This window comes from Hylaeus anthracinus, unplaced genomic scaffold (genome assembly GCF_026225885.1).
Source record: "Hylaeus anthracinus isolate JK02 unplaced genomic scaffold, UHH_iyHylAnth1.0_haploid 5, whole genome shotgun sequence".
In the NCBI taxonomy this organism is placed as follows: domain Eukaryota; kingdom Metazoa; phylum Arthropoda; class Insecta; order Hymenoptera; family Colletidae; genus Hylaeus; species Hylaeus anthracinus.
Window position 1 is genome coordinate 9181629 of NW_026535322.1, and position 13565 is coordinate 9195193.

General features: G+C 44.0%; 1 protein-coding gene across 4 annotated transcripts in view; it reads left to right on the top strand.

Moving 5' to 3' along the window:
• The window catches only part of LOC128896078 (beta-1-syntrophin), a 319965-nt gene that overhangs the window by 278660 nt on the left and 27740 nt on the right, over positions 1-13565 (top strand). For all 4 annotated transcript variants that reach the window (XM_054159243.1, XM_054159246.1, XM_054159247.1 and 1 more), the window contains one exon: positions 9317-9537. In XM_054159243.1, coding sequence (XP_054015218.1) covers positions 9317-9537 — 221 coding nt within the window. The remainder of the gene's footprint in view (positions 1-9316; positions 9538-13565) is intronic.

Sequence of the window (13565 nt, forward strand, 5' to 3'; positions counted from 1 at the left end):
GGCAGAAACATATTAAAACGGGGAGGAGAGAACGAGGGTTTAACGGCGCTCACGACCTCCTGAAGGGTAGAGGTAGGGTTCTTCGCCAAGAGGGGGGGGGGGGGGGGGGCGGAAGTTATCGGGAAGAAAAAGAGATATCGACGAGGGTTTCCTTCATCTTTCGATTCTTTCGTCACACCCCATCAAAATCTCGTATTCGCGATTTTATCGTTGTCGGTGCTCGACGATGTCGTCGGGGATGTTGAAAACGAAGCCAATTGAAATTGCGTTTCTCTCGCGAACCTCCTCGCCGCGCCCTCGTCGAGATACCTATGTTTCCACGTTTCTTAATTTCTCTTTTTGGTAATACAGCGAAACAATCGAGACCATGAGAACCACAGCAGCCTATTAGTCCGAGAGCCCGCGACAGAAATGGGTGACTCATTTCATCGCACAAATGAACCTGTTTTCCTAGGATGGTATGTCTCCCTAGTTCAGAAATGCTTGGTCTGGCATGAATTCATTGGTGTAACGCTTCACTATGGCGTTTCAATAATTTTTTGATTTTTGGCCAAAATCATTACTACTGAAATTTTTAGTGTGTATTGTTGACATACCAAATTGCATAAAAAAGTTGGTCTGGCAGATTGTAAGCGGTGCTAAATGGGTCTGGCAGTCGGAAAACCTTGTCGGAAAAACGAAGTAGTTTGACTAAAATCATTAGCACCCATTTAGCACCGCTTACAATCTGCCAGACCAACTTTTTTATGCAATTTGGTATGTCAACAATACATTCTAAAAATTTCAGTAACAATGATTTCAGTCAAAGATACTGTTATGTCTTACATGTTTCCGACTTTCTAAGGGAGCGGTGCACCGTTTGTGCTCTGCCAGCCTTGGATTATTTTTATTCTTTAGTAGTAAACAGTCAAATAGCAAAAGGATATTTGTAATGAAATTGGCCGAAATTTTATGTCGCAGGCTCTCGGACTATATCTACAAAATTATGATATCGGGTTATAAAGAGAAATCGAACAGTTCTATGCTGCCAACTGTTAATGATTCAGAAAATTAAGTATACGTCACTTTGGTTTTACAAAACATCCTATCAGCTACGCGCTTCAGGTCATAAGACAATTTTTAAAAACATTTTACTTAGGCCACTGTGGTTCTCAAGGCCTGAATTCAACGTATCGAACAATTTTGACCGGAAGCAAAGAGTTGGAACAGAAACAACTCGGAAACGCGGAAACGATGCGTCATCTCATTGCCGCAATAGTTGCGATATACGCTTGAAATATTAATCGGGAAAGCTCGGATCCGTCGCGAATAAATCAGCGTCTGTAATGCTCGAAATGGGGGATTTTCGAACGCGACAAGTTTTTTCCATTGTTTCGCGTAAACGCCATTCAAGCAATACCAGCATCGATAATAATTCTTTTTCGCCGTGCCGCGGGCTCGCTTGTTCCCGAGCGAAAATGTTGACGATTTTTATTACGCCGATCGAGTAAATGCGACGAACAAATACAAATATTACCGACACGTTTTTCGGCCCGTCGCCCGGGCACAATGTAAACCGATTTCTGGTGTTGCAAATTGCTCGATAAAACGCGAAACGTTTCGAAAGTCAGCCCGGAAGTGCGGGGAGAAGGCCCGATTGGAATTTTTTTTTTTTTTTACCGGGAAGAGATATCGCTGGTGCAACGTGGACATTTCGCGAAATTATATTGAATTTCGGTGTTCTGTTTCTGCTTTTTCGTTTGTTTCGATAAAATATTGTACTTTTAACTGGTCGTGTCAACAGATATGTTTATTTCCTTTTGACCAGGACACGAAATATTTGATAACGTATAATTGACCCGTTACGAACGAACGATCAATTAAAATTTTAACGCGTCACATTGTTACGACCACACAGAGTTGCTACTTTTTCTTACATCATTATGGATGTATTGTATTATATCTATTAGATCGACAACTAAGTTTTTTGAAATTTTAGCATACCGCCTGTCGTATTAATGTTTTAAATCACTCGGAAGAGGTTGTCGTGTCCTACCGAAATCTATGTTTTGCTTTTTTTTGTTCTGGTTAATTTATGTCAGCTTTCAGATCGTCAAAATGGAATGTCAAGTTGAGAAAAATTTGTAGACTCCTGCACTAATATGTTTAATTTCAATTTTTCGCGACGCGAAGGTTTTGCGTGCGATGGAAGGACTCGACGGTATATCAAATATGTATGGCGACGTTAAAAGGTTGGGATACGATCATTTTTCTCTCCCTCTGAATTAATGAGAAACGAGATGCCATAAGGGAAACGCGCGTGGGAGATCTCAACGTGTCCGATAAGGGAAATAAAATTCCGGTTTGCCAAATCTACGATCTGCCCTTTATCGGTATTGCTCGCCCAAAGTGGGAAAGTTCGCACATTTGCATGGTAAAACCAGGTCGTTAACGCGCCCCCTATACGTCGCGATAAAAAATTAAAAAAGTGTTTATTAGAAAGGCAGATAGACGGACATTTTGAGCCCTTTCTCAACGTGACGTGCCATATTGTGTATAACTCTGCAAAAATAAATCGAGCACGTCGATTTCACGTTGTCATACATTAAAGGGTTAACGAAGAAAACTGAAGGTGACGTTAAAGGTACGTAAGATACAACGCAGTTTCTGAAATTTTCTGGCTATTACCTGCCGGTGATAGCGATCTCGTGAACCGTCGACAGAGATCGCGCAAGTTAAATGATCCGAATACTTTTCTCTTTTAACGTTGCTGTTCCTGAGAGTCTGTTTATGCGAGAATATAACCGATGTTCCATGATGTTGCGCCTTCAAAGATTAAGTAAATTTCCCACGTAATATGCATAACCCCGACAACTTAGGATGTCGGCTAATTTGCTCTTTGACCGTAGACAGGGGCCGCGTGGATGAGAAACAAGCTGACGTTCTTACCGGTTGCTCGGTACCGAGACGCCACTCGAGATCCCACGGCTTTTTTACGCCGAGTTTGTTCCAAACTTCATTTGCACTCGCTTAAAGAAAGTTAGGGGAAAAAGTCGGAGTCTGCTTAGCTTCGAGGACATCGCCTGTGTTACCTGCGCCTCTGTTCGCTAATCGCTAACTTTCGACCGCTTTAAAGAACACCTGAAGTCTTACGATATCAACAACTTTCACGGCAATATAAATTTCTTTTATCTACGTGGACAGGAACGCGTGTTTTTTTTTTTTTTAACCCTTCAGGCACGGCTCACCTTTTCCGCGGGTGAACAATTTTTTCTACATATATTTTTACTAAACACGGTCCTGCGAATAACATTCTACCGTTAGAACCTCCAAACAGAGGGTCGCGGCTCGTTATCGAAGAAGAGTGGCGCAAGGGCGAACAACAACCGCGTGACATGTTGTGCCAGGTCGATTCGAAGTCGATTCATCGAGAAAATAATTCGTGAAACATTAATATTACAGAAAAGTCATATTCTCGGTCATTGTTTAAACAATTATTGTTAATAATTAATTTAATTATTGTCAGAAATTAATATTTAGTTGATGCACTTAATAAATATTAAAATATCGATCATTTTTCTCGGTTAATGTCTGAAATGAATACTTATTCCTAGCCGTAATTGTTATTAATGTTTAATAACACTGAATGATTCTTGGCTTTGAAGTATGCTCGAACTAGAAGTAAAAACCTACTATCGAGGCAGACTGGTATATCCCTTCGCACACGTCACGTTCCCCACGTGACCGTAACTCCTGGCAATAGTAATGAAAGGGAATAATGGGGCGCTGGAAATCGCGTACAGCGATGAATATGGTTCGTCTGGCGTGGAGTCGATCGGTCGATTCAATCAGCTCGAATTGAGAGTGTTCGGGGCCGAAGTGCCGAGGGGAGAGAAGGGAAAAACGCGCGATACAACGCGAGGCACAATGCTACGATCGGAAAACCGCAGCCGTACGCCAAAGCGTGGGAAGGTTTCGCGATATGGATAAGGAAACCCGATGGAACCACTCGACGGCCTAAAGCATGTCGGAGAAATTTCCCGGAAATTTCACTGAAATTCGATTCTCATTTTTTCTTTCGTCGACGATTTGTTTGCTGGCTCTATCCGGTATTTATTCCCGACGCAACACGTCCGTGCAAATGAAACCACGCTAAAAAATTCCGTATGTGATTGCTCGTGGGATGTAAATCCAAATCGAAACCAAAATACACCCGTGTTCAGAAATACGCGGACATTTACCACCTTCGATGAATAATGAGCACGGGTTGCATTTTTTAATTCCAACTTTATCGCAATTTCCGTTTCGCTATTCTTACTTTCCGCGACTTAAACTCGTGTATCATTGCATTCCATGCGTTTACCGTAGCTTCTACTTATTTTCTATTTCAAGAAAGGGTTTCCCAGTCAATTATAATAATTAGTACTCGTTGCATTTTTTAATTTCTTTATCGCGACTTAAACTCGTGTATCATTGCATTCCATGCATCTCCTATCCTTTTTACCTATTTTCTATTTCACGAAAGGGTCTTCCAGTTAATTAGTAACGTCAATTCAACGATACCCCGTCGTAATTTAATTAATTTAGTCACTCGAAACATTAATTTAGACATCTCGCGCGTGTCGTAGCCGTTGATGCATCCTCTAATTTCAAAGCCGCAACTCCCCGGAACGTTTTATTTATTTATTTCACAGATTCGTTGAAAACGAATCCCGGTCCCTCGATATTTAATTTCATAATTAGTAAATATTGCATTTACCCGACAGATCGAGCCGCAAGATGTTGCCGGCACGGCTGATGAAGTTTCTCAATTAAATTGAAGAGATAGCTTGCCACGGAGAAATGTTTCAAGCCGAGGATGGGGGGGGGGGGGGAAGGGGAGGTTGCGAAATCGGAGGAGGTGAAATCGTTTCCCATTTTAATTGAACGACCACCACTTGTGAATTGTATCGAAAAATATTTACCGAGCTAATACCGAGATTTAATTATTTGTTTAATAGAACCAAGAAAAACTCCGGCTCGGATTTAATTCCGCGAACGAAGGACGTCGGTTCTTCTTCGACTCTCGTGCGTTTTTAGGAGACCGAGACGTTTACTTCGGATCCCGTGAAAAGCTCGAGCAACGCGAACGTTAAACTTTCAGACTTTTTCCCCGCCCTTGGTTCCCTTTACTCTTTGCGGCGACTGACGTTAGGGTAATTTGTCAGACGTAGAATGATGAAGGGGCAAAGGAAAATATTTTCCGTTTCCATATGAAACGTTTTTTTCTACACAAAACGACGGACTCTTTTAATCCGCGAAGCAAAGTTTTTGACTCGACTTCGTCCATTAGCTGAAATAAGTTGTCCCGAAAGTTCCTGCTTACGCCGAACGAGACGAAAGTATTCCCCGTGATTCTTTGCATCGCTGAAATCTTGTTTCAACTTGAGATTGCTGGTCGGTAGGAGAGATAAATATAACTAAACAAGAAAACGAATAGTCAACTGTCGTAATAACTGCTAACGCTCTGGATATTAAATTTGTTGTTTCAAAGAGAAAATTTACGATCTTCTTCTGCAATAATTCGTGACTCAAAAGTCTATAAATTTATCCCTGGATAAATTTTCAATCAATTTGAAGTACGTGACATGTTGTATTTGTCAGTGAATGGGTTAATAGTTATGCAGTAGGACCTTCCTTTCTATTCATCGGTAACGCATTGCGTTCCGGAAGTCGAGTAGATTTTCCAGAAACACGGGAATAACGCGGAGCTGGACAACCGCCAGCTGAGGGAAAATCTCGTACCCGAGTGGTTAATTGGCTTAATTTCCTTGGAGCTCGAGAAAAGCTTAGAGAAGCGGAACGCGTTTCCTGCCTACTTCTTTCTTCCTCTTTCTTCCCCAACAAAAATGTTGCTTTCCTCCTAAAAGAATTGCTTCCTTCTTCGCCGAAGCTATTTCTCCTACGCCTTAATTTCTTAACAACGGGATCCCTTAATATTTCAAAGCTCGCAAAATACGAGCTCGATAGCTTAGATAGATGAATATATTTTTCGAGCAAAATCCCGAATCGAGACGCAAGAATTTTGCATACCGGTCGAGTCTTTGGAATTTTGTTTAAATTGAGGAATTTCGAAGAAAAGTATGCGTACGATTTCGAGGAATTTCCATCGCCGAATCTCAATCCCATCCGAAAGTAATCTCTCCAGGTCTCCCTGGTCTATCTACCGAGGACAGATACCCTCTAAATGGCGAACTCGCGCGATAAATCGTTTCAATCTCGGCTCTCTCCCGGTCGTCGGATGAAGTTCTTTGGAAGTCGTGCCGACTTACCAATTCAAAAGAACTTCGACGGGGTCTGGACGTAAAATTTTTATCGAGCCTTAACGAGTTCTTTGTCTTGGTACTTGAGAACGGTCGCGTGCTCTTCTTTCAGCTCCGAGGATCTTTGTCCGCGTTTGGATCCACCGCGAATAATTGAAAGCTGGACCGGGCGAAGCGCGGCCAATTATCCTCGCTGGACTTCAAAGTATGCTCTGCGAGAGTAATTTTCATCGTCGGCCAAGCAACATTATTATGTCATTAATTATTGCCAAACCTAGCATAGCCGATTCCTATCGCGATGTTTCGGTTATCCTACAAACGCAGAGATCGGAGGATCGATTCCAAATAGAATTATCGCTCGAGTTACGAACACACCCTAATCCAGTACATGTTTTGATCTGGAAGATTTTGAAATTCGAGTACTTTTACGTTACTACTGAAAGCAAGAGTTTAAAGCTACTGAATATAATATTTTCTCTGCTGCCTCGGTAGCTTTAAACTCTTGCTTCCGATAGTGACGTAAAAGTACTCGGATCTCAAAATTTTCCATAAAAAAAAGAAATTAAACGATCAACAAATGAATATAGCTAATAATTAAATATGAAAGAGCTTTGAAAAGCTACAAAATGATATACAACGTTTGCGTAATAGAATAATTTTTAAAAATTGCACAAACTGAAACCACGTAAAAAACGCACGAACTTTTGGTTCAACTTAATATTACTGTGACAACTATGCCTGTATAGTTAATCACAAGATACAAGATCCACGTTTTTCCCAATTAGACCTAAACGCGTAGTAAAATTCTTTACCGTTTCAAAGATGAAATATTCCATGGAGAGTTACGGGCAAAGTGGCTCGTGCTTTCAGCGCGTCGACGTTAAATGGACTGCGGATCGCTGCGCCGAACCAGCTTTTTTCGCTGTCGAGAAACACGAAATAGTCAATATTGACCAGGGACAGTTTGCCGTTCCACTTGGCAGCGCAACGAATCAAAGGAAAACAGATTCCAGAAGAGGAGAGCGTTGGCTCGTTCGCTTCGACATGCTGGATATTCGAAAATAGGAATAACAGACGGAGACACGCTGGAAATGTCGCGGAGAAACGATACCCACGGTTTTCGTTCGACGTAGACGCACCCATGGCAGCTAATTGCTGATTGTTCGGTAGCGATACCCGCCGTCGATTTTCCTCGATAACCAATTGCACGCGTATACCTTCTGGGGTGTTCTTTGTCATTGCGACCGCGGCCATAATGGTTGACAGCGTCCTTTTGCACGCTGGATACGTGGGTTAATAAAGTACTGTCCGACGCACGTCCCCGACTGGACGCCAGAATGTGAAATCCGAAACGTGGTCGCGACCGCAGACTCGAAACCAATGATCGAACGGTCTGGTGCATCGCGAAGGAAGCGAAAACGAGCATGGTCGTTCTTCTATAGCTGAACGAAGAGGCTGCTAGCGTTATTTTTTCGATAAACTGATGCAATGGTACAGGGATACGTGCATACAAAGAATATACACAACAAGAAAGGAGAGATTAAATACTCTTTTCGAGTCTTCTTCTAAAATACTCAAAGCCACCTAGATTCCTATCTGTTGGAAATCTAGGAACGAAAAGAACGAGTAAAATATTCATTAAGAAGACACGATGGAGCGACACGATGGGGTGGAATGGAGCGGACCGAAGAGGTACAGGACAAAACGTGTCCATGAAAAGGACACGGTACAACGACACGCGATGCTCGCTTCGCGACGTAAACACGCACCGTTTTCAATGGAATGTCAATATTCGACAGTTCAATTAATCCCCGATGTATCATCCCTGCGGGAAGCAGATGGAGGGCATTGTGTCCCATGGCCGAGCGGTGCATTCCGACCGGAGCGAAAACCGCCGGCGGAATACACAGCTACGTGCTCGTGTCCTGGAGACCGCTCTTCGCTCGATATTGTCTCCTCGTAAGTGCCACGGGAAAATGCGCTTGACACTTATGAGGCTACATTTCTCGAAGGGAAGCTGGCTTCTTCCTCGGCCCGTTTCCACCGCTTTTTCTCTCCTTCGTGTCCTCTGAGACGTTCTTGTCTCCGAATAATGCACGTCTGGAATGCACACGGCTCCCGCGGAGGAACTATCGATGCATCCACTGTTTTCACCGTCGATAACTACGAAATTCTTTCTTTACCCGGACTGACTATTGTTTTCCTCCGCTTTGCTTCTCATCTTGGACCGTTTCCTCTGCATTCTTTACTCTCGCTTCTCTTTTTCGCGCATCTCGACACGAACACGTTAAACGTACGTTAACGTCGACCAAAGTCTGATCGGATTCGCAGATACACGAAGAGTGTTTGGGAAAAGAAGGCAATGGGATCGAGCAAAGGTTTTGGTTAAGGGAGTAACTGCTAGAGGCCAGTTTGGGAATGCACGATTAGGGGTTAAGGGTAAAAGGAAGATGTGACTGAAAGAATGTAAGAGCTTCAGTTTTCAACCAGTGTGTAAGAAAATCGAACCACGTGTGCGAGTAATTTTTACAATGTTTACCACACATCGCGAATAACACGATGAAAATTCCGCGATAGCAATGCACGAGGTGGAAAATGCTCAAACGGTGGGGGTCGTTCGCAAATCTTAGAACGTTTCACGCTGCAACGGAATCGTGAATTCCGGTCGCGCGTTATCGTACACGAACAGGTGTCGCGCATAATTTTCCCTGCACGCGCGCGCTCACAACCCCTTTCCCGAAAGAAACATTTTCGGGGCGCGTGAATCGTGCCTGATCACGATTTCCAACGCGATCAGCCGCATGCACGACCGCGAGGTTTACGAGCCGCGTGGCACCCGTGTCTGTCCACACCGTAGTCGGACAGCGATTACTTTGCGATTACCTTTGTTACATTCGCGATTCTCGTATTAATTGGGAATCGTAAAGCACGTTAAGCAGAATGCAATTTTTAATCTTTCGGAGATAACGTGTGCGTAAACGCACTTGTTACAGGCAAAATTCAAGCGTTTAAATACGTATTTTAATTAAAAACAGAACGGACGTGCCAGCAGCGAAAGCAGCGAGGATGGGGCAGGTAGCAGCGCGAGCACTTCCAGAGGAGCTGGAAGCTTCGGCCTCGGTGGTGGCTGCACAGGTGGATGGCGCAGCGTGTTCGGGGCGGTTTCAGGACGAGAACTGAGGCTCTACGAATGCGCACCCTGGAGTCCAGAGGCTTGGGCCTCTCCCAGCATCACGTGTCCTCTTATCGCCACCAGGTGAGAAAATATCTTCGAATGCTCTAGATGTTAACCCTTTTGCAGTCGAGAGGTGACTCTCAGTCATATGTTAACGACAACATTAAACAGAAGCTACTTCATGTCACCGGATGGAAGACCATGATGCTAAGAAAGCATCTCGAGTTACTGGTAGATATCGATACGAAAAAGAGGCCTCGAGTGCAAAGGATTGAGACATTGTATCGCTCCAAGACCGTCGAAACTTTTCCTCAAACGAGCATTATTTATACAACAACGTATCAAACATTTCTATCATAATTTTCACGAGGGACAAACGACGAAAGCTCTAAATTGAAGTTGACGTTACCACAATGGCGGCATTGCAACGGTTCGTGGAAGAAAAATGCTTTCGACTCGGTCGGGATTCGAACCTGGCTCGATCTAGTGGAAATCAAGGGTGCTATTCACCGCGCGATCGTGGCCTCGAGTTTGATCGTGTTTCTTTTCGGCATTTCTGCCGCGAAACTTCGTTTGCTATCATCGAGCGCTTCTGGTATCGCAATATTGTCGCAATTGCGCTTCGAGGACCAATTTCTGTTCGATTCTTTCGGAACGTGTCGCAGGTGGTTTGTTTGACGTTTATTTCTACGTTTATAAATTGATTTTTTCTTATCTTGGCTCGCGCGTATACGAAATATAAAAAACAATTGCTGCCTTTCAAGATCTTTGCCGGTAGTGAATTGTTCCCAGAGCTCCCGTTTAGCCCGGACTAGCGTCGATAATTAGAATCGATAGGCCGCGAAACGAATCGTCCGGACGTTTTAACGGTCCGCGCACGTAACGGCTCTCGTCCTACCCACCCTGCGATACGAATACTCGAGCGCACGTATAATAGTCTTAATTAAAATAGTGGTCTAACGAACACCGCTAACTGCGGTAATCCGACGTGCCTCATTGGTAATCCCCCGACCGCACCAACGAACACGAATGCGTTACGTTGCCCAACCTGGCTCCGGCACGATCGACTGCCTCGACCGTGTGCCGCCCTGCAACCCCGAAACTACGATATCAGGCGGATGTACGTGCCACGACGTGACATCTTCTCCAGTGGCTGTCGACCGAATATCACCGAGGATGATCGGCGCGTCTAGGCTGTAATATTTGGTCGCTGCACGCCAGCTGCAAGATCCTCCAGTCAGGATTTTATTTCAATAATGTCAGGTCATCCCGTGAATAATGTTTTCAAGTATAAACGAGTTCTCGATTAACGCACTATGTAACCGAGATGCGTAGTCTGGGTTATTATTATATTAATAAAAAGCGATATTAAATTTGTTGTTTTAAACAGAAAATTTACGATCGTCTTTTGCAATAATTCGTGACCCAAAAGGCTATAAACTTATCCTTTGAGTAATTGCGGTCAATTTGAACTACGAGACATCTCGTAGGTGGTAGTGAACGGTTTAATGTCCCGATATCTCGAGTCTTCGAGCGTGTATTTGCGACCGAAGGGGTTGAAGTTAATCGTACCGAGTGTTTGCCAAAAATACCCTCAACGGTAATGTTCCCGTCCTTAGGAGGAACGAGTCCATTTGTTCGGTACCACAAGCGTGTAACCAGCGTCCAAGTTCGAGCTTAGAAAGCGCCCTGGCGATATAAGATAGAAACAGAGGGAAAGAGATGCGAAAATGACCGCATTCTCTGGAATTGGATTTCGTTGGGGTGTGCTCGCGATCCGGCAAGTTAATGCAGCCTGGGCCAAGGGAGCTTCCGGGACAGCTCGGGACTGTGGTTAATTCTACGGTGGTCTGGTTCCGCGCGAAACAAAGACGAAAACGAGGATACGCCGTGGGGATCGGACGTCGAAACGATTTCTCTTAAGGTTTCCCAATCGAACGCGTCGATACGGACGAATTCAGAGACGGGATACGACTTTGTCCTGATTTTGAATACGAGAGAGTGTGGTCATTCAGCTGAAGTAATTTCGATGCACGTAGTACTTGCTTCCTATTTAACCCTTTTCATACATTGGACGGGAAGATTGTAATTTGCACGATTTAATGGACGAGTTCCATTACAAACATACATACATATACTCATTCCCAGATCCAGATTCTCCTTTTGCTAATAAGTATGTATATTTTATAATTTCAAATTTACTAATCGACTTTTTTAAAAAAAATCACAATATTGAAATTACTTGAACAATCGTTCCTACTTTAATTTTAATAATTATTTATTGCATTTCCTTTATTAGAATCATTATATTTTATATGAAATTTTAAATCCAACTTCCTTGCAATGAAATCAATTGGTCATCAACCATACCGAATATATGAATATCCTGAATTAACCAAGATTGAATTTGACAAATTTGAGAAATGTGCGAAACCAATCACAGAATTATACCTAATATATTAGAAAGAACAAATGATAAAGACTTTATAAATTGATCAAAATCAATAAAAAAAAAAAAAAAAAAAAAACAGTTCGTACAAATTACAATTTTAGTAGCGAGATATCTCGTTCAATGTATGAAAAGGGTTGATTGCAAAAGTTACAACGAAAGTAAACCTGGGGAAAAAGTGCTCAGAGAGTTCTACTCCCCGTGGAATCCGCTACGAAAGTTTCCGAGTTGGACAGCGTACTTTTGACGAAACAGCATCGAATAATTTGTTACAACTCGAAAGGTATCGAGAGGCCGCCGGCAACGGAGGTATCGTCGCGTGTTGCGCGTGACAGCGTCATAAATCATGGGGCATCGATCGTCGGCCGTCAGAAAGCGTTCAAAGTCGAAGCAACCCCCGGCGGGTTCGCGCTTGCGGGTCGTCGTTCGAACGCTTCGAGCCGTCGCCCTGCACGCCGGAACGATTAATCGAGGGGTTGATTGTAATTAACCGAGCGGCTCTCAAGGCTTATAAAAGTTAAGGACCGTGACCTTCGAGCAAACCGCCGACAGGACTGCCTGCGCGGTGTAGCTATCTCAACCACCCCTGGCACGGGGGACGACTGGGTTGCGCTGGAAGCGGTCCAGGCTTCGAAACGAAGGGAAACGATTCCCTGGTTAATTAATAGCGGGTGATTAATCGTCGGAGGACGGGCTACCCTCGTCAAACAAACCTCCAGCCAAGGTTCCCGTGTTCGTACGCGATCTGAAAGGGGGTGGACCGAGCAAAAAGGGAAACGCCGCAGATACTGATCCCGGTTTCCGTTCTCTTTGATTCTGGCTCGATGTCGAATCGGAAGATGTACGATTCCGAACAATTTTTTAAGGTCTTGAGACGTTCGAAGTTCGCAACGTTTGTCAATAAAATGATTATCGCCTCGGTGAGACGAAGGTGACTTGATGCTCGTATCTCAAATTAGAGATCTCATTTTCGAAGTGAATCTAAGCTTAGCATTCGTGGCAATAGAACGCTAAGAAAGCATCTCGTCTCGAGTGCAAAGGGTTAATGCACAACGAAATCGTTACCCGACCATTTTTCACGCTTATCGTATGTTCTCTTCGAACGTCGAGGCTTGTCCCCGCGAAGTATACAAATGTCTTTATTAGGGAACTGTATGCTGTCGAGACAAGGTGGATTCTGTTTTCCTTGGATATCCTCCATGAATAATGAAACTCGAGAGAAACGAGGCTACGCGAAGACAAACCAGGTCTTTAGTTCTACCGAAACCGAAACGTCGATCGGAGTTCGCATTCGAAAATTGCTCGTCGCAGCAGAAACCTCGCGGAATCGAATTCATTCGGAATACGAATCGTCCCCTTTGTTCCAAGTCTTGTTAATCCGCGTCGATCGGAAGAATCAGAAAGAATTTCCGTCTCGCCACAGAAAACGCGCGGCCGATAACGCTTCATCCCTGAAAATATAGCGGCGTTGGCGCATTCTCTGGTCGGCCAACTCCTCGCGAAAGTCAGTACGGAAGACAGGGGCTCCTTTCCAAACGGGGTTAAACGCTCGTGATTTATGTAAGAAGCTCGTCGAGCTCGGATCCATTCGAAAAGAGAGACAGTGAGGACGGCGCGGGAGGGAGGGGCGAGGAAAAGGCGGAGTGACGGTACGTCAGGC